The sequence below is a fragment of the Pelophylax lessonae genome (assembly GCF_965119305.1).
Source record: "Pelophylax lessonae genome assembly, chromosome: 4".
Classification (NCBI taxonomy): domain Eukaryota; kingdom Metazoa; phylum Chordata; class Amphibia; order Anura; family Ranidae; genus Pelophylax; species Pelophylax lessonae.
Window position 1 is genome coordinate 375,360,308 of NC_138771.1, and position 19,720 is coordinate 375,380,027.

The 19,720-nt window shown below is 47.9% G+C and overlaps 1 protein-coding gene across 1 annotated transcript in view; it reads left to right on the forward strand.

The window, feature by feature from the left end:
• Positions 1 to 19,720, forward strand: part of RARS1 (arginyl-tRNA synthetase 1) — a 233,797-nt gene that overhangs the window by 189,512 nt on the left and 24,565 nt on the right. The window contains exon 14 of the mRNA XM_082252882.1: positions 5,023 to 5,270. Coding sequence (XP_082109008.1) covers positions 5,023 to 5,270 — 248 coding nt within the window. The remainder of the gene's footprint in view (positions 1 to 5,022; positions 5,271 to 19,720) is intronic.

A 19,720-nucleotide genomic window follows, 5' to 3' on the forward strand; every position in this document is an offset into this window, starting at 1 on the left:
TTTTTTAATAAATCTGCAACAATGTCAACAATTCTGTGTTTTTCTGTCAGTATGGGGTGCTGTGTGTACATTCATGAGGAAGAAGAATGAACCTAAATGATTTTAGCAAATGGCTGCAATATAACAAAGAGTGAAAAATTTAAGGGGGTCTGAATACTTTCCGTACCCACTGTGTGTATGTATATATATTTATATATATATATATATAATTTGTGTGTATACTTTTTACATCCTGTCACCAGTTCATGCCCCTAACTACCACCGCCCACTCAGTGTCCCTAATCACAGCCGCACCAGTCGCAGTATCCCTGATCACCACCACACCAGTGTTAGTGTCCGTGATCACCGCCACACCAGTGACCATGTCTGTGATCTCCGCCACACTAATGACAGTGTCCGTGATCACCACTACAGGAGTCAGTGTCCCTGATCACGGCATCAGCAGTCATGTTTGGATTGCTTTTCAGAGAGCATTTGACAGGCAGCAGGGAGGCATTGTATTGCCTCCTCACCACCTGCTTTAACAAGCAACCCTATTCACTTGAATGGGTCACGATTGGCGGGAGTACAGGGGGTATATTTCTTACCACAGCTGCAAACCAAAGCATTCATTCCATCCACTGTATGCCCACACCCCTGGCTGCTGCCTCTGCAGCTAAAGGGGATAGTAGTTGAGGTTGAGAAAAGCACGGCTCAACTGCTAGGTTTTAGGCCCCCAACCTCACATGTGAATGAGCCCTAATAGTGCAGCCAGTCCCAATTCTGCAATCACCACCACACCAACCACAGTGTTGCCAGACCAATGTAGCTAGAATCAGTGTTCCTGTCCTACCATCACACCAGACCAGTGCTGCTAGCAAGGGTTTTTCTGTCGACCGCTACGCCAGTGTCACCAGACCAATGTTTGCTAGAAACAGTGTTCCTAATAACTGTCACACCAGTTCAATGTTGCCTCTGCCTGCAGCCTGTACCAACCCTGCCTTGTTGACCACATTTCTGCCTTTTGCCTGGACCAATACTTTGCCTGTTTGCTGACCATGTCTCTGCCTGCGCCTGAACTGACCAATCTGCGCATCCCGCTAACTACGTTCCTGTGGGACACCAGTCCCAACTGCAACTCCTGGAACCGCAGGAACTATATGGTTCTTCCTTTCACCCCCCTCTCTCTCTGTCACTCCCCTCTCTGTCACCCCTCTCTATCACTGTCAGCCCCTCTCTTTCTTTGTCACCCTCTCTCTCTCTGTTACCCCCCTCTCTCTCTGTCACCCCCTCTCTTCACTGTCCCCCCCCCCCCTCTCTGTCACCCCCTCTTTTTCTCTGTCACCCCTCTCGCTCTCTGTCAACCCCCCTCTCTCTCTGTCACCCCTCTCTCTCTGTCACCCCTCTCTCTCTCTCTGTCACCCTTTCTCTCTCTGTCACCCCCACTCTCTCACTGTCAACCCCACCTCTCTCTCTGTCACCCCCTCTCTCTCTGTCACCCCCTCTCTTTTCTACTATTCTACAAAGAATATTCCTCTATTTTGTGGGACTATAAAGGCAACTTTTTTTCCTTACTAAGGCAAAAGGATACTATTGTATTCATAAAAGTGTTTACATTTTATTAAAGAGGTTGTAAACCCATACAACTTTTTTTTTTTTGTAACCTGTAAGAGAAACACATAATGAGCTAGTATGCATCGAATACTAGCTCATTATGAAATACTTACCTTAGAACGAGCCCCCGCCGTGCCGCCCGCTTACCTGTATGATGGGCGACGTGTCTTCCGGGATCGCGGCATCCGGCTATCTGATTGGCCGGAGCCGCGGTGACGTCACTCCCGCGCACGCGCGCGGGAGCCGACAGTGACCGCACGGGGCTCTGAAGAAACGGCACCAGCTGCCGTTCCTTCAGAGCGCATGCGCCAGTGACGTCACTGGCTGCATGTAAGGTAAATATCTCCTAAACGGTACATATTTAGGAGATATTTACAGTACCTATAGGTAAGCCTTATTATAGGCTTACCTATAGGTAAAAGTGTCAGAGGAGGCTTTACTTCCTCTTTAAGGTTGCATATTTTAAAAAATCCCACTGGGATATGCATCATTAAAACCATATATAGACAAATTCCAATGAAAAAAAAAAAACATACAAAACGTGTCAATACACATATGGTAACTGGCCCAATGTGGTAATTCCATCTATTTGCAGTTGACATTAATCAATGTTGCACAACCTAGTACAATCAATGCTATAAAATGCTGGAAATTCCAATGCATTTCAAACATTCAATTTTGTCTTCAGGGAATATTTACCACTCTGTAAGCATAAATGGCCATTAATAAATATGCATCAATTGTATGTTGGATGTTATACATTCATCACATACAAAAGTCTTGCATCATATAAAACATTTAGGTCATGTCACCAGCACACAGGCAGGGACCGACAGTGATGGAACCATGCTCTGCGTGAATTGGCGCATGCACGGCTTTTGAAGAGAACACCGGGGACCTCGAGGAGACGTCATCCTTTTCTGCTCTGTAACAGAGAGCGAGGATGTGCAACAAAGATGAATGTCAACTACAAATAGCTGAAATTACCACTTTGGGTCAGTTAACATATGTGTATTGACACATGTTTTGTATGTTTTTTCTTTTCCATTTTTCTTTTTTATTGAAATTTGTCAATATATGGTTTTTATGATGCATATCCGAGTTGGATTTTTTTAGAATATGCAACCTTAATAAAATGTAAACACTTTTATGAATACAATAGTATCCTTTTGCCTTAGTAAGAAAACAAGTTGCCTTTATAGTCCCACAAAATATAGCAACATGCTTTGTAAACGGAATGATGGCAAATACACCGTTGATCTGAGGAGCTTTTTCTTTAGTCTGTGTACCAGTAGACTAGGCTTGCTTGGCTTATAGGAACAGGGACTGCTATAGGTGATGCTACATTAAGCTATATTCCCTGACCACTCATATAGAGGCAATCATTACCGTACATTAGTTTTGATACAATTGGTTGTTTTGTGTAATACACAAGATACAATGTCCAGTGCATAATCAATCATTGAAAAAGTCCCACATGTGGTATTGCCATACTAAGGAGGAGTAGCAGAATGTGTTTTTGGTAAAATTCTAGTTATGCCAATGCTGTGTGTAAGAAATATCTTCTTCAATTTACAACTTTGTTAAAATGACAACTTTGTGAATGAAAAAAACACATTTTATTACATTTATTCATTTTTAACCACTTCATGTCCGCCCTATAGCAGTTTTACAACTACAGGGTGGCCGCTTTGCGCACAATCACGTATATATGATACATGATCCCCCACTTCCAGGTAGCCGGCGCAAATGTGCGGCGGCTCGCTTTCGCTGTGATTATGCACAACGGGAGTCTCATACTTGATGTGCACCGGCACCTGCTGATCATTCGTTACAGAGGCAGATTGCCGTTCTGTCAGTAGGGATATGGATCTGTGCCTTCCCCTAGTAAAAAAAAAAACACTCCCACAGTACACAAATACAGGCTAGGCACACAGATAACCATTTGATCACCCCCTGATGTTAACCCCTTCCCAGCTAGTGTCATTAGTACTGAGTGCATATTTTTAGCACTAATCACTGTATTAGTGTCACTGGTTCCCAAAAAGTGTCAGTGTCGCTGACCGCCGCCATTATTGGTAAAAAAAAATAAAAATTCCATAACTATATCTCATAGTTTGTAGATGCTATAAATTTTGCGCAAACCAATCAATATACCTCAAACGTCAAATCCTTTTATCTCTTCAAGTAATCCTAGACTGACTCAATGATGTTGAGATCAGGGCTCTGTGGGGGCCAAACCATAACTTCCAAGACTCCTTGTTCATCTTTACGCTTAGGGTTCATGCACACTGCATCTCAAAGAAGCTGCACCATTTTTTGAGCTCTCATTTTTTTTCTGCCTGTAAACTCCCCTCCAAGTTGGCCAAAGTTTCCATGCACACTATAGCTTGTTTATGATCCTAAAGGCATATGCTCACGCTTAAGTGCCCAAAAAAGCGAGAAAACGCACAAGAAAAAAAAGAAAAGGGAAAATGAGCTGAGGGGGAGTTTTTGTGAAAAAAAAAAAAATGCTTATGCTCAAAAAAGCTCAAATAAGCTCAATAAAAATGCGCAAAAGAGCACAAAGTCTTTCAAGCTTTTATGCAGCAAAATAAAACCTCAACTGCCTGTAAGGGCTCATGCACACTGCACCTCAAAGAAGCTGCTCCTACAGGGTTTTGAGCTCTCATTTTTTTTTTTTTTCTGCCTGGAAACTCCCCTCCATGTTAGCCAGTGTGTCCATGCACACTACGGCGTTTTTAGGAGTTTAAAGGTAAAAAAAAAAAAAAAAAAAAACACCAAACTCACGTTTTTGAGAGGAGCTTTCCAGCAGAAAAGACACTTAAGTGCCCAAAAATGCCCGAAAAAGTGCAAAACGAGCTGAGCGGAGAGTTTGTGAATGTTTTTATGCAGAAAATTAACAGCTCAAATGCCTGTTAAAGCATTTTTTTTTAGCTACAGTGTGCATGAACCCTGAAAGCAGCTTTTTTTTTTTGAGCTGCAGTGTGTATGAGTTCTTATTGACAGTGGCTGTATGTTTGGGGTTATTGTCCTGCTGCATAATAGATGATCCTGATAGTATGGCAGGATGGATAAGCATCTGCCTGTATTTTTCAGCGACCAGGACACCATTGATCCTGACCAAATCTCCCACTCCATTTGCAGAAATGCAGCCCCGAAATTTCAAGGAACCTCCATAAACTATGAACACTTCTATTTCTGAAAACATTCTGAATTTACAGCAATTTTTTTTACTTCACTTTTTCTCTTTTTTTTTTTACTTTCACTTACTTTTTTGCTTCACTTTTTCAAAAACATTTTGACTGAAGTTAGGCTTTATGTGCAGCCCAGCCATCCAGACTCTGTAGTATTTTTTTTATACATTTTATTTCATAATTATAATACATGCTATAAGTATTTGTAAATATATGCTTTTTATATCTTCAGATCTATAGCAAGGTTGGCAAACATCAGTGAGGAGGTCCTGCACAAAGCAGCTCAGGAGACCGAGGTCACTTTGCAGCATGAGAAGGAGTGGAAACTGGGAAAATGTATCCTGAGATTCCCAGAGATTCTGCAGAAGATCTTGGATGACCTCCTTTTACATGCACTATGTGATTATCTGTATGAGCTGGCCACCACCTTCACAGAGTTCTATGATAACTGCTATTGTGTGGAGAAAGACAGACAGACTGGTTAGTATATTGTTGTGTTAAAAGGGGCTGGGAACGTAATAATTTTGTATTTCTCTTTCGTTCGTTGACGGACATAGCTTCAGATCTTCATAACCATTGGGTTATACTGCCCCCTACAGGAGTAGGACACTAGGTATAAAAAAAGTCTGGCTACGCCCATTGGCAGTCCCAGGGGTATTCTCCCTATCTCTGCTATAGGCACTCCCTGCCTAGTCAGGAGTAAGGCCCTAGTTCCTTGCTGGGATCTTTGGTCCTGGCAATTTTTTCTTTTTAAATAGAGATTTTTTCCTGTGAGATCTACAATCAACTGCCAGACTGGACGAGGGACTAGATAATCTAAATCCAGTGGTCACCTCAGTCTGGCCAGCGAGCGCACGCAGACCTTAGCTCTGTGCAAGGTCGGCCACGACATAGCCCCACTGGACGGGGGCTGGCCACGACATAGCCCCACTGGACGGGGGCTGGCCTGCAAATTAAACGCCTTGCAAGGTTGCATACGACTGGGTCTTGGCCCAAGTTGCAGCATTTCTCTTGGCCGACAGGCCCCCCATTTCAATGGAGAGGGGTTCTGTCTAGAGCGGTGCCTCCCTGGTTCCTGGTATGGTGGGTAGCTGTCCCCCTTCTCCCTCTGGAGGACTTTGAGGTGGAAGTGGGCCCCTCCTTGGGACGGTCGGACCTTTGGGTTCCCCTCCTTCCCGTCAGGCACCCCCCTTGTCATCTGTCCCCTATCTCACACCCCCACCTCCACATATGTTGGGGCTGTTTGGGTGGTCTGGTCCACCGCCTGGGATGGGGGCAGGGCGCTATGCTGGCAATGGGTGCCTGGGGGGGGGGGGGGGGGGCGCCGGCGACCGGACGATCGACTGTGGGGGGCGCCATTTTGTTGTAGCCTGTGTGTTTCTATACACGGTGGCCATGTTTTTGTAGTCCGGCAACCATTTTGCGGTGGTTTGCCATTGAAAATAGCGGCAGCCATGAGCGTGGAGCCCTGTGGGCGGCGATTTTGGCGGTGGGAGCCCCTCCTCATTCCCTGGTGCTGACTCCTGAACGTGGAGTGCAGATTATCCTGGTGGCTGCAAGTGCCTGTTTCTGCTGGGTAGGGAGTCTGGTGGGGTCCTCTCCCTCTCTGCATAGGATTGCTTGGTGCTTGTGCTTGTGCCTGGCGATCGGTTGGTGCTGCCAGCACGGTGGGGGTTGTCCCTTGCAATGTTTTACATTTTTTGTGGGATCCCCCTGTTGACATATGGAGTCTTTTTGGACCACATTTCCCCACCTGATCCCCTCTCTGAGGCTGCGGGGCCCAACCATGCACTGACAGCGCTCCTGGAGTCCTTTGTGTCCCAGGTAGAGGTGGCTAGCAAAAAGCGTTCCCCGCCTTCCCCTGCCTCATCTGTCTGGCGATGAAATGCTTTGTGCGGGTGCAGAAGTTCAGAATGGAGTCCATTCGCACAGTGGTGGCATCCCTGCGTCGGGGATTTCCTTGCCTCTATCGATGCTTACCTTCACATTCCAATATGTGCCAGTCACCAGCGCTTCCTCCACTTTGGCTTGGAAGAGGAACATTATCAGTTTGTGGAGTTACGCTTTGGTCTCGCTTCTGCTCCTCTGGGCTTCACAAAAGTGATAGCCCCGGTGCTAGCCTTGCGACGCCAACAGGGGATCCCGGTGCTGAACTAATTGGACGATCTCCTTCTGTGAGCAGAGTCTCCTCCTGCTTTGGTGGAAAACCTGGAGATTACAATACGAACTCTGCGGAAGTTTGACTGGATTGTGAATTTTCAGAAGTCTGACCTGGTTTCGTCCACAAAGCTTAACTATCTGGGCCTGAATCTGGACTCGGCCTTAGCCAGAGTGCTCCTTCCTCTGGACAAACTCCAGCAATTGCAGGCTGCAATTTGTCTCTGGCTGTCCAACAGATGCAAATAAAGAAAAATATTCAGCGCTGGACTCTTGTACACACCACTAATAAATGGACCAGCAGCTAAGCACTCAAGGGCAATATCTCCAAAACACCTTCTGAATACATAATAGAAAAATAGTGCAGCGCAATCCTAGTGGTAAAATTAATAAATCATATAATCATGCAGAGTCCCAATGTTAATAGGTGTCCATATAAACAGATAAGTCTCCAGTGTAAAGTGGTCCTAGGGCAATTCCATAAGGTGCTTGTCTCCACGAGTGCTCATGCAATCCCACCACCTGTTCACACTGCCGCTCACCTTAACAAAGAGACCCTACAGGGTCAACCAGCATGTCATCTCAAAATCAAAGCATCCTCACACTTTCTTCCTTAAGCGTAGTAAATGATTACACCTCCGATGCTGAAGAAAGATTACACCACTCTCGCTGAAGAAGTCCCGCTTACTTTTACGGACGCAACGCGTATGGGGGACATCACGTGTCCCGCGGCCGCCTCTCACTCTTCCGGGTTGGTGGACCTGATGCACGCCTGCTTGCAAACTCTGCAGATATGCGCTGTTATTTTCTTCAAAAATGTGAGTTGTTTACTTATATGGATTAAAGAGTGCTTGATTGCATACAGAGAGCATTAGATCTTTCTTTCTTTTCTCCTACACATATTGGTAACATTGTTTGAGTAGCTGACAGTGCATCGGAGGTGTAATCATTTACTACGCTTAAGGAAGAAAGTGTGAGGATGCTTTGATTTTGAGATGACATGCTGGTTGACCCTGTAGGGTCTCTTTGTTAAGGTGAGCGGCAGTGTGAACAGGTGGTGGGATTGCATGAGCACTCGTGGAGACAAGCACCTTATGGAATTGCCCTAGGACCACTTTACACTGGAGACTTTTATCTGTTTATATGGACACCTATTAACATTGGGACTCTGCATGATTATATGATTTATTAATTTTACCACTAGGATTGCGCTGCACTATTTTTCTATTATGTCCAACAGATGTTCATCCCTCCGGACTGGCATGCGGTTGTTGGGCCTGATGGTGTCTACCTTTTGAGGTGGTTCTGTTTGCACAGTTCCATACAAGGTCCCTGCAAAGGGAGATTCTGACCAAATGGGACAAAACTCTGGACAATCAGATCCAGCTGAGTCGGGGAACAAAGGAGTCTCTGATATGCTGGCTTCGTTCTCCGGCGTTTTGGATAGCCAAATTTTTCCTCACCCTTGTATTGGACAGTGGTCAACATGGATGCCAGCCTGTCCGGCTGGGGAGGCGTCCTCTGCAAGCATTCTGCTCAGGGGATCTGGACGCTGGAAGAGTCCAGACTGCTGGTCAATGTCTTGGAGCCTTGAGAGATCAGACTGTGGCTGGATCATTGGACGGATCGTCTTCAGGGTTGTCCAGTGCGCATTCAATTGGACAATGCCACGGCCATGGCTTATGTCAATCACCAAGGGGGCACAAGAAGTGTTCCGACGGCTCTGGAGGTAGCCGGTATTCTAAGGTGGGCAGAACGGTTCGTTCCAACCCTCTCCGCCATACACATTACCAGGGTGGATTACCTCAGTTGGCAGGCGTTGGAACAAGGGGAGAGGTCATTTCATCTGGAGGTGTTTCATCAGTTGTGTCTCCGGTGGGGCACCCCTGAGGTGGATCTGTTGGCGTCTCGGCTCAACAGAAAGGTGCAGAGGTTTTTGGCTCGGTCAAGGAAACCTCTGGTGGATGCCACAGACCCGCTGGTGGCCCCGTGGGGTCATTATCGTCTGATTTACGCATTCCCTCCTTTCAAGCTTCTGCCAAGATTTCTACGCAGGATCGAGGCAAAGGGGATTCCAGTCATCTTAGTGCCTCTGGATTGGCCTCGCTGGGCTTGGTACGCCAATCTTGTGTGGCTGGTCGCCAACGTTCCTTGGAAGCTTCCGCTCAGGGAGGATCTGCTGTCTCAAGGAACAATCTTCGATTATGCTTTACAGTCACTGACTTTGACTGCTTGGCTGTTGAGCGCCAGGTGCTGAAGGATAGAAGTTAATCGGAGGAGTCAGTGATTCCTAGACTCGTAAAAGCTAGTAAATCTACATCTAGGAGGATCTACCATCATAGGTGGAAGACGTACATTGTGTAGTGTGAGTCTTATGGGGTTCATCCTCGCTCCTTCTCGGTGGCTTGTATCTTGACCTTCCTTCAACGGGGGGTTGAAAAGAAATTGGCCTTGACTACCATCAAGGGACAGGTGTCGGCTTTGGTGGTCTTCTTCCAACGACCTTTGGCCACATACTCCCTAGTGCGTACCTTTCTTCAGGATGTCCGACATTTGTTTTCTCCAGTGTGGGCTCTGTTGCTGCCTTGGGACCTCAATTTTGGTGCTTTCTGTCCTCCAGAAGCCTCCCTTTGAGAATCTTCGGGAGATTCACCTGCTTACGCTGTCCCAGAAGGTGGCCTTTTTTCGTGGCTATCACCTCTGCTCACAGGATGTCGGAACTGGCGGCGTTATCCTGTCATTTACAGATATAAGGTGGTTCTTCACCCCTGTTCGTCATTCCTTCCAAAGGTTGTCTCTGATTTTCATTTGAATGAAGACATTGTGTTGCCTTCCCTGTGTCTCAGGCCTAAGCATCAGAAGGAAATTGCCTTGCATGCCTCGGATGTAGTCCGGGCAATTAGGGTGTACCTGGCAGCTACAGAGTCTTTCAGGAAGTCAGACTCTCTCTTTGTGCTCACGGATGGGCCTTGTAAAGCATTGTCTGCTTCCTCTGCAACCATTTCCAGATGGATCAGACAGACAGTGATTCAGGCCTATTCCATCAAGGGTCAGGTTCCTCCTTTCCCTGTTAAGGCACACTCTACTCGGGCACTTAGTGCCTCCTGGGCTTTCCATCATCAGGCGTCAGTGACGCAGGTTTGCAAGGCGGCCACTTGGTTGTCGGTGCACACTTTCAAAAAGTTTTATAAAGTGGATGTGTTGGCATATGCGGATGCTTCTTTTGGTCACAAGGTTTTGCAGGCTGCTGTTGAGAGGACCTGATCCTAATCAAGGGTGTATGTTTTTTTAGGTGGGCTCCAGTTGTTTTGGTTGAGCTTCTTTTGTCTGGTTGGCTACTGTTTAGCCTTGGGAATTTTTTGCTGTTCCCACCCCTCATGTTTGACACTGTTTTGGGACATCCCAACAGTTATGAAGATCTGAAGCTGTGTCGGTCAATGAGCGAAAGAGAAAATGGAATTGTTGACTTACCGTAAAATCCATTTCTCTAAAGTTCATTGACGGACACAGCACCCACCCCTCTGTGGAGTTGTAATTCTTCTGACACTGCTTGTAACTAAACTGAGTGCCTATAGCAGAAAGAGGGAGTATAACCCCTGGGACTGCCCATGGGCGTAGCCAGACTTTGTTTCTGCCTAGTATCTTACTCCTGTAGGGGGCAGTATAACCCAACGATTATAAAGATCTGAAGCTGTTGTCCGTCAATGAATATCAGACAAATGGATTTTACGGTAAGTCATAAATCCCATTTTCTCTTACGTCCTCCGACAGTTGCCGCCTCCTCTAAGTCATCACTGTTGGGTATTGACTTCCCATCCGCAGGAATAGCTAGGCATATAGACTTAGTCCAAAGACAAAAGGCATTAGCATATACACACCCATGGGGGCTGTCCCATCTGGTCAATACCCCCCCTGCATCACCACTCCCAACTCAGTTTTAATCTGCCTAGCCTCAGGAATAGTCAGGCTTCCCTTGTGCTGGGGCTTCAGTCTCAGCCTTCCTAATCTTTTATTTGATTTTCTTTGAAAATGTCAGTTTTTTCTTTTACTTTGCTAGCTGTTTATTTTGTCAGCTTCTAGGGTTAGTCTTCTCTTCGGATGAAGATGGATCATGCGGTGCTGGGATTCGGACTGGCCGCCCTGGTTCTCCAGAGCAAAAGGGTCAGATGGACCCCCAGCCCGCCATCGAGCGTTCAGCTATGGTTCGCCCTGGCAGTACGAACGACCCATCCCTGTTCGCTACAGGGATGCAGCCGTGAGGTGGCTACCTCACAGTACTCGTCTGCGGTGCTGCAGCGTCATGTCCCTGGCTCACAGCACTCCCTGTCAGATGAGGACAGAGGTTTTCCGTGCATGGAGGCTCCCCACGCCATCTGGTACAGGTAAGTACTTTTTTGCGTGGGGCCTCTGTTTGGGGTGGCAGTCTGTGTTGCTGTGTGTTCCCCGTGTCTGTGCCTGTGTGACTCCCTGTGCGATTCCTGCGGGGATCGCTTGTGCAGATCTGTATGTTGCCTGGGGGTCCCTGTCCCTGTGTCACCTTAGGTGCATGTTGGGGGTGCAGACGTTTGTGCTTGTGTGGCGACCGCAGCGGTGCATTTTCGCGCAGTCCGCCATCTTTGATATGGGCACACATGTATAGCTCCTCTGGGGCGATCCTGCATGTAATTTTGGCACCATCCGCAGCCATTTTGTGGGCGTTGGAACGATCGGTCCGGCCGCATGTCGGCGGCCATTTTGGCGTAGCCTCCAATGCATCCCTATGGGGCAGCCATTTTCCCGGGGTCTGGCTTATAGTCCAGCCCTCTCCAGCAGCACTTCCTTTCCATCAGCAGCAAGGACACTGGTAGCAACGCTCTGCGGGCTCTGCAGGTTATCACTCTCAATTTCCCTCTGTATATCGCTTCTGGCTCAGTTTCTTTTCTCCTTTGGGGGTCTTTCATCACTGTAGCAGTAGCGGTGGGCTGCGCACACCACAGCGTTCTTAGAGGGGACAGTACACAGTTTTTGCACTGTAGTTTGTTCTGATAACTTGAGCCATGGATTCTCAGGAAAGCAAGTTTCCTCCAGCTTTAGTGGGGGGGGCCCAGTTCTCCTGTGGCTCCGCTGCGACCCGATCTGGCTGCTGTAGTAGCGACTTTGGTGGCAAATATGGAAATGCTGATGTCTGAACGGGCTGCGAGAAAGAGGCCCAGGTTGTCTCTCTCTTCTGATTCAGATGGGGATATGGCTGCTGCTGCTGCGAGCGTGCCCTTTTCAGGGTCCCGCTCATCCTTAGACCCCCCGGGGTCTGAGGGGGAGGCTGAATTGGAGGGTGTTGATACATCCTCCCCAGGGTCACCTGAAGAACGGGCGACCATGGATGAGTTAATTGTTTCTGTTAAAGAAACTTTGCATTTAGAGGATGAGCCCTGTCCTCCGGGCGTTGTGTCCTCATTTGGGACGCACAGGACCCGCAAGTCTGCACAGGTTTTTCCCTGCCCAGCGGAATTTCATTACATTGTTAATGAAATGTGGCGCACGTTGAAACGTCCATTCCTGGTACCTAGTCGGTTCAAATTGCTTTATCCTTTTGCGACGGCTACGGAATCACGATGGTGTGTGCCTCCACAGGTGGATCACACTGTGGCCGTATTGAACAAGGCTACCTTAGTTCCTACTGAGGATAACCCGGTTTTCCGGGATCCCACGGACCGGCGGTTGCAGTCTCTAGCCCGCCATTCCTATGCGGTGGCGGGTTCGTTGCTCAGACCCGTTTTTGTGTCCGTTCTGGTGGCTCAGGCGGTGGCTGATTGGACTAAGATGCTTAGGGGCAATCTCGTGTCTGATGACGTGCCGCCTGCCCGGCTGGAAATGGTGGATCAGATCCACCAAGGAGTCATGTACTTGTGTGATGCAGCCTTAAATGAGGCCCCCTTGGTGGCTCGCCTCTCTAGTGTCGCGGTTCTTAACCGGCGACTGATATGGCTGAAGAGCTGGTCGGCCGACCAGTCCTCAAGGAAAACTGTGGCTGATTTTCCCTATGCTGGCTCTCGCCTTTTTGGCGAGGCGTTGGACACCTTGGTGAAAGGCGTCACGGGGGGCAAGAGCACTATGCTGCCCCAGAACCCGAAGAACAAGTCTTTCCGAGGCAAGCGGGGTTCTGCGCCTAGATCCGATCAGGGGTCCTTTCGTGCCTTTCGGAACCAATCCAAGGGCAAGCCCTTCATGGCTCAGGGCAACCAGAAGAAGCCCTGGGCGGGTAAGCAGAAGGCCGGCAATGCCGGCTCGGCGGGACAATTCACCTCTGCCTGAAGGGGCGCCCTCACCCGTTTCAAGGGTGGGGGTTGGGGGGACGTTTGCACGGTTTCCTCCAACCTTGGCTGCTCCGGATATCGGACAGGTGGGTTCAGGAAATCGTTTGATCAGGTTACAAGATCGAATTCCTTTCCCGGCCGGCGGACAGATTCTTTCCCTCCAATCTCCATCTGCTTCCGGAGCGTTTGCAGGGCTTGCATCAAGCGGTGCAGGACCTGCTTGCTCAGGGAGTGATTGTCCCGGTGCCTCGCCGGGTCAGGTTTTGGGGGTTTTATTCAAATCTGTTCACTGTGCCCAGGAAGGAGGGCAAAGTGCGTCCTATTCTGGACCTAAAAGCGCTGAACCGCTTCGTGCGTGTTCGGAAGTCTCGAATGGAGTCTCTCCGTTCGGTTGTGGCCTCCTTGAGTCCAGGAGAATTCCTGGCTTCGATAGATCTGAAGGATGCGTACCTGCACATCCCCATTTTCGAGGGTCATCAGCGGTACCTTCGGTTTGCTGTCGCAGAGGACTGCTACCAGTTTGTGGCGTTACCTTTCGGTCTCGCTTCGGCACCAAGGGTGTTTACGAAGGTGTTGGCGCCGGTTCTGGGCCTGCTGCGGGCCCAGGGCATTGCGGTCCTGGGGTACCTGGAACTCCGGACTTTGCGGGACGAACTCGGGTCCCTCAGGGACAATCCGTCCTCGTCACTCAGGACCTGTATGCGGGGCCTGGGGTTGATGGTGTCGGCCTTCGAGGCGATTCCCTTTGCCCAGTTCCACATGCGGGCTCTCCAGACGGAGATCCTGGCCAGGTGGGACAGACTACCTCAGTCCTTGGATCTGGATGTCTCCTTGAGTCGCCAGACCAGATTGGCTCTTCTATGGTGGATCCAGTCCCCGTCGGTGGCGGAAGGCAAGTCCTTCCGTCCGTTGGTGTGGACAGTGGTTACCACGGACGCCAGCCTGTCGGGCTGGGGTGGAGTCCTGGGCAACCTGTCTGCCCAGGGCACTTGGTCGGAGGAGGAGTCCTCCCTCCCGATCAATGTGCTGGGATTACGAGTGATAAAACTCGGTCTCTTCCAGTGGTCGGAACGTCTCCGGGGCATGCCTGTTCGCGTACAGACGGACAATGCTACCGCGGTGGCTTACATCAACCACCAGGGGGGCACCAGAAGTGCTCGAGCGGCCCGGGAGGTGACCGACATTCTGTCTTGGGCCGAGACTTATGTCCCGGCGATCTCAGCAGTTCACATTCCGGGTGTGGAAAATTGTCAGGCCGACTATCTGAGCCGCCAGACCCTGGACCAGGGGGAATGGTCCCTACACCCGGAGGTCTTTCAGATGCTGTGTGCGAGGTGGGGATCCCCAGACGTGGATCTGTTCACATCCCAGCTAAATTGAAAGGTGGGAAGGTTCGTGGCAAGAATGCGCGATCCGTTGGCGGACGCCTCCGTTGCATTGGTGGCCCCTTGGCATCCGTATCGTCTGATGTATGCCTTTCCTCCGATTCAGTTACTATCCCGGTTCCTTCGCAGATTGGCCTTGGAACCACACATGGTGATTCTGGTGGCGCCGGACTGGCCTCGCCGGTCCTGGTACGCCGACGTTGTTCATCTGGCAGTGACTCCTCCGTTGCGTCTGCCTCTACGGGAAGATCTCCTGTCTCAAGGTCCGATCTTCCATCCTGCTTTACAGTCGCTGGCTTTAACGGCCTGGCTGTTGAGACCCGTGTCTTGACGGACAAGGGTCTATCCCCTGAGGTTATCCCTACCCTGATCAAGGCTAGGAAATCCTCCTCTGGTAAGATCTATTACCGTACCTGGAAAGCCTATTTCGCCTGGTGTGAGTCCAGGGGGTTCTCCCCTCGTTCTTACTCGGTGTCGAGAATCTTGGCTTTCCTCCAGTCTGGAGTGGATCAGCGCCTGGCGCTGGCCACGATAAAGGGCCAGGTGTCTGCACTGGCTGTCCTTTTCCAATGCCCTGTGGCGTCTCATTCCTTGGTGCGCACCTTCGTTCAAGGTGTACGACATTTGGCTCCTCCCAGGAAGGAGCCTTTACCTCCATGGGACTTGAACTTGGTTCTGTCCGTGTTACAGCGTGCTCTCTTTGAAAACATCAGTAAGATATCGTTGCCTCTGCTGTCGAAAAAGGTTGCTTTTCTGGTGGCGATCACTTCGGCTCACAGAGTGTTGGAGCTGGCGGCGTTGTCTTGCCGCTCCCCTTACTTGATAATTCACAAGGATAAGAGGGTTTTGCGACCACCCCCATCCTTCCTTCCCAAGGTGATCTCTGAATTCCACCTTAATGAGGACATTGTCCTGCCTTCGCTTTGTACGAAGCCTAAACATCCAAAGGAGATTGCCTTACATTCCTTGGATGTTGTCAGGGCGATCAGTGTTTACCTGTCGTCTACGGAATCCTTTCGGAAGACGGATTCCCTGTTTGTCCTTCCTGCGGGATCTCGGAAGGGCATGGCTGCGTCCGCAGCAACTATTGCCAAATGGATCAGACAGACCATTGAGCAGGCTTACGCCTTGAAGGAACGGGTTCCGCCCTTCCCTGTTAAGGCGCACTCTACCAGGTCTTTGAGTGCATCCTGGGCCTATTGGCATCGGGCCTCAGTGGCCCAGGTGTGCAAGGCGGCGACTTGGTCGTCGGTGCACACCTTTTCCAAATTCTACAAAGTAGATGTTCTGGCATCAGCTGATGCTTCTTTTGGCCGCAAAGTTCTCAGTGCGGCAGTGTCATGATGGACCCTTGAATTTTTTTCTGGGTCCCTGGCTGTTGGCATTTGCTTTCCTGGGCTGTTGCTCCTGTTGAGCATTGTTTTTTCTGTTGCCCAGTTGGTTCTCTTACGGTGCATGTAAGATTCCTTTCTCTGATGTGGGTACTGCGTTGCCTTTTCTACGGTTGCGTCTCCCACCCCTCATGTCTATACTGCTTTGGGACATCCCAACAGTGATGACTTAGAGGAGGCGGCGACTGTCGGAGGACGTAAGAGAAAACGGAATTTTTGTAAAATCTTACCTGTAAAATTCCTTTCTCTGAGTCCTCCGACAGTCGCCGCCCCCGCCCCTCTTTTGGGGTTCTTATTACCTACTGCTATGCTACCAAACTGAGTTGGGAGTGGTGATGCAGGGGGGGTATTGACCAGATGGGACAGCCCCCATGGGTGTGTATATGCTAATGCCTTTTGTCTTTGGACTAAGTCTATATGCCTAGCTATTCCCAATACCCAACAGTGATGACTTAGAGGAGGCGGCGACTGTCGGAGGACTCAGAGAAAGGAATTTTACAGGTAAGATTTTACAAAAATTCCGTTTTTTCAGCAGCCCATAGGAAATTTTTAAAAAAATCTTAATTTCTTACATGTCAGTTTTTGCCTGGACACAATTTAGCCTGTCACTCTAGTTTGCGTGGTGCATGCTAAAAATTAAAAGGACAGTGCTGCTGGAATCAAGTAAAAAGAGTCACCAGCATTTCTGATACGTTATTTTTTTTTTTTTTGTTTGTTTTTTGCCATTTTATTGTGAAAACTCTATATCGCACAATAAATGCCTATTTGCCTGGGGGCCCCACAGCAGAATCTCCTTTTTTTTTTTTTTTTTTATGCGAACCAAGAGAGACCCTGAAACGTTGACATTTATTCTGTTACATGGAGTTTCACAATGAAATCGTAAAATACCAACATATTGGTGATACTGTACATACAGGTGCATCTAAAAAAAATTAGAATATCATGAAAAAGTTATTTTATTTCAGTATTTAAATTCAAATAGTGAAACTCCTATATTTTAGATAGATGCGGTACTTTAAACATTTCTTTTTTTAAATTTTACTGATTATGGCTTTCAGCTAGTGAAAACCCAAAATTCAGTATCTCAGAAAATTTGAATACCAAAAAAAAAATAAGGATTTTTAATACAGAAATGTTGGCTTACTGAAAAGTACGTCTGTGTATGGTATAGTATGCACTATATCAATACTTGGCCAGGCTCCTTTTGCTTAAATTATTGCATCAATGCTGCCTGGCATGGAGGTGTTCAGCAGAACCAGGTTGCTTTGATAGCGGCCTTCAGCTTGTCTGCATTGTTGAGTGTGGTACCTCTCACCTTCCTCTTGACAATACCCCACAGATTCTCTATGGGGTTTAGGTCAGATGAGTTTGCTGGCCAATCAAGCACAGTGATACCATCTTCATTAAACCAGGTATTGGTACTTTTGTCACTGTGGGCAGGTGCCAAGTCCTGCTGGAACATGAAATCAGCATCTCCATAAAGCTGGTCAGCTGAGGAAAGCATGAAGTGCAATAGAATTTCCTGGAAGAGGACTGCACTGACTTTGGACTTGATAAAACACAGTGGACCAACACCAGCAGATGACATGGTTCCCCAAATCCTCACTGACTGTGGAAACTTCACTTTGTATCTCATGCAACTTTGATTTTGTGCCTCTCCACTCTTCCTCCAGACTCGGAGACCTTGATTTCCAAATGAAATGCAAAATATATCACGGTCCATGATGATTTGGGAGAATAGACCCCCCATCTCTACATAGCGTACCTGTCATTGCTATTGCTGTCAATAGGGATATTTACATTCATTTTTACAGCATTAAAAGAAATCAAATTTATTATTTTTTTTCAAAGCACTATAAAAAAAAATTAAAGCACCCCGTCACTCTGCTCACACGCAGTGGTGAGCACACAAGTCTGTCCCACATGCATATGTAAACCGTGAAAACACCACATGTGAGGTATCGCCTGCAAAGTCTTTTAAAGTGTCACCTATAGATAATTTAAAGTACCGCAGTTTGTTGCTATTCCCTGAGCTTGCGCAATTTTAAAGCATGACATGTTGGTTGTCTATTTACTTGGCATAACATCATCTTTCACATTATACAAAAAATTAACTAACTTTACTGTTTATTTTTTTTGTTTGTTAAAATTGATTTCTCTTTCGTCCTCTGACGGACACAGCTCCTCATCTTCTTGACTATGTGGGTTATACTGCCTCCTACAGGAGTAGGACACTAGGCAGAAAAGAACTTGATTTCACCTACGGGGTATACTCCCACTCTCTGCTATAGGTACTCCTAGTCAGGAGTAAGGACCTAGTTCCTTGCTGGGATCTCTGGTCCTGGTGATTTTTTATTATTTTTTTTTATTTTTAAATGGAGTTTTTTCCTCTCTTTATTATTTTTTGTTCCTCATAAGAATCTACAATCAATTGCCGGACTGGGCAACGGACTGGATAATCTAAATCCAGAGGGTCCCCCCAGTCTGGCCAGCTAGCGTGTGCAGACCGCAGCTCCGCTCTAGGTCGGCCACGACCAGAGTTGTATAAAGTACTCGAAACCCATACTTGAGTAAAAGTACAAGTGCACGATCAAAAAGTGACTTGAGTAGAAGTACTAAAGTATTCAACATTTTTTGTACTTAAGTATTGCAAGTAGTTTTTTTAAAAAATTTTGCTACTCAAGTACTGAAAGTAAAAGTACTAGTAGTTTTGAGAAAAAAATTGCTACTCAAGTACTGAAAGTAAAAGTACAAGTACTGTGTTATGTAGTTATTAAAGAAAGAAGTCAAAAGTTTGAACATCATATTGTTTTTTATTATTTCAAATGCAGCTTTTATTTATACATACAGTAGCATTTGTTTTCGTATGCTCTGATAATACACATGTTTTGAGCTTCATGAAACCTGCCATCTACTGTTCTGGCAGTGGTAATTTTTATAATTGTAACGAGTAACTATGCAGCACAATATATCGGAGTAGAAGTATTGAAATCATTGAAAAAATGTAGTGAAGTAAAAGTGGAAGTAGGAAAAAAAAATTCTACTCTAGGAAAGTACAGATACCGCCTTTCGGTACTTACGTACAGTAGTGAAGTAGTTCTACTTAGTTACTATACATCTCTGGCCACGACATAGCCCACTGGACGGAGTTATATGTCTCACGAGGGCGCATACCACCTGGCGTCGGCCTAAGTCGGTGTTCCTCCTGCCGACAGCACCCACATTACGATGGAGCGGTGGTCTGTCCGCAGCGGTGCCCACCTTGTTCCTGGTGTGGCAAGTAGCTTTCCCTCCTCTACTCTGGAGGGTTTTGGAGTGGATGTTGGCCCCTGGTCGGACTCCCGGGCTCCCCTCCTTCCCAGACAGTGCCCCCCCCTTCTCGGTGGTCTTCTGCAGGCCTTGGTCACCCCCCTCCCCCCATAGAGTGGACATATACTGTTTAAGGTCGGTCTGGGGTGTTCAGCTGGCGATGGGGGTGGGTGGGGAGCGTGACGACCGGACGATTGAACTTTGGGAGGCCTGGTGGGGGGATAATTTTCGAGCTCCTGGGGTCACCTCTGGGAGCCGCATGGTGTCGCCATTTTCTTGTAGCTTTTTATGCTACAGATCAGCGGCCAAGTTTGTGTAGCCTATGTAGCTATTTTCTTGTGGTTTCCTATTGAAAATAGCAGCGGCCATGTTTTTTTGAAGCCGGATTGGCAGGG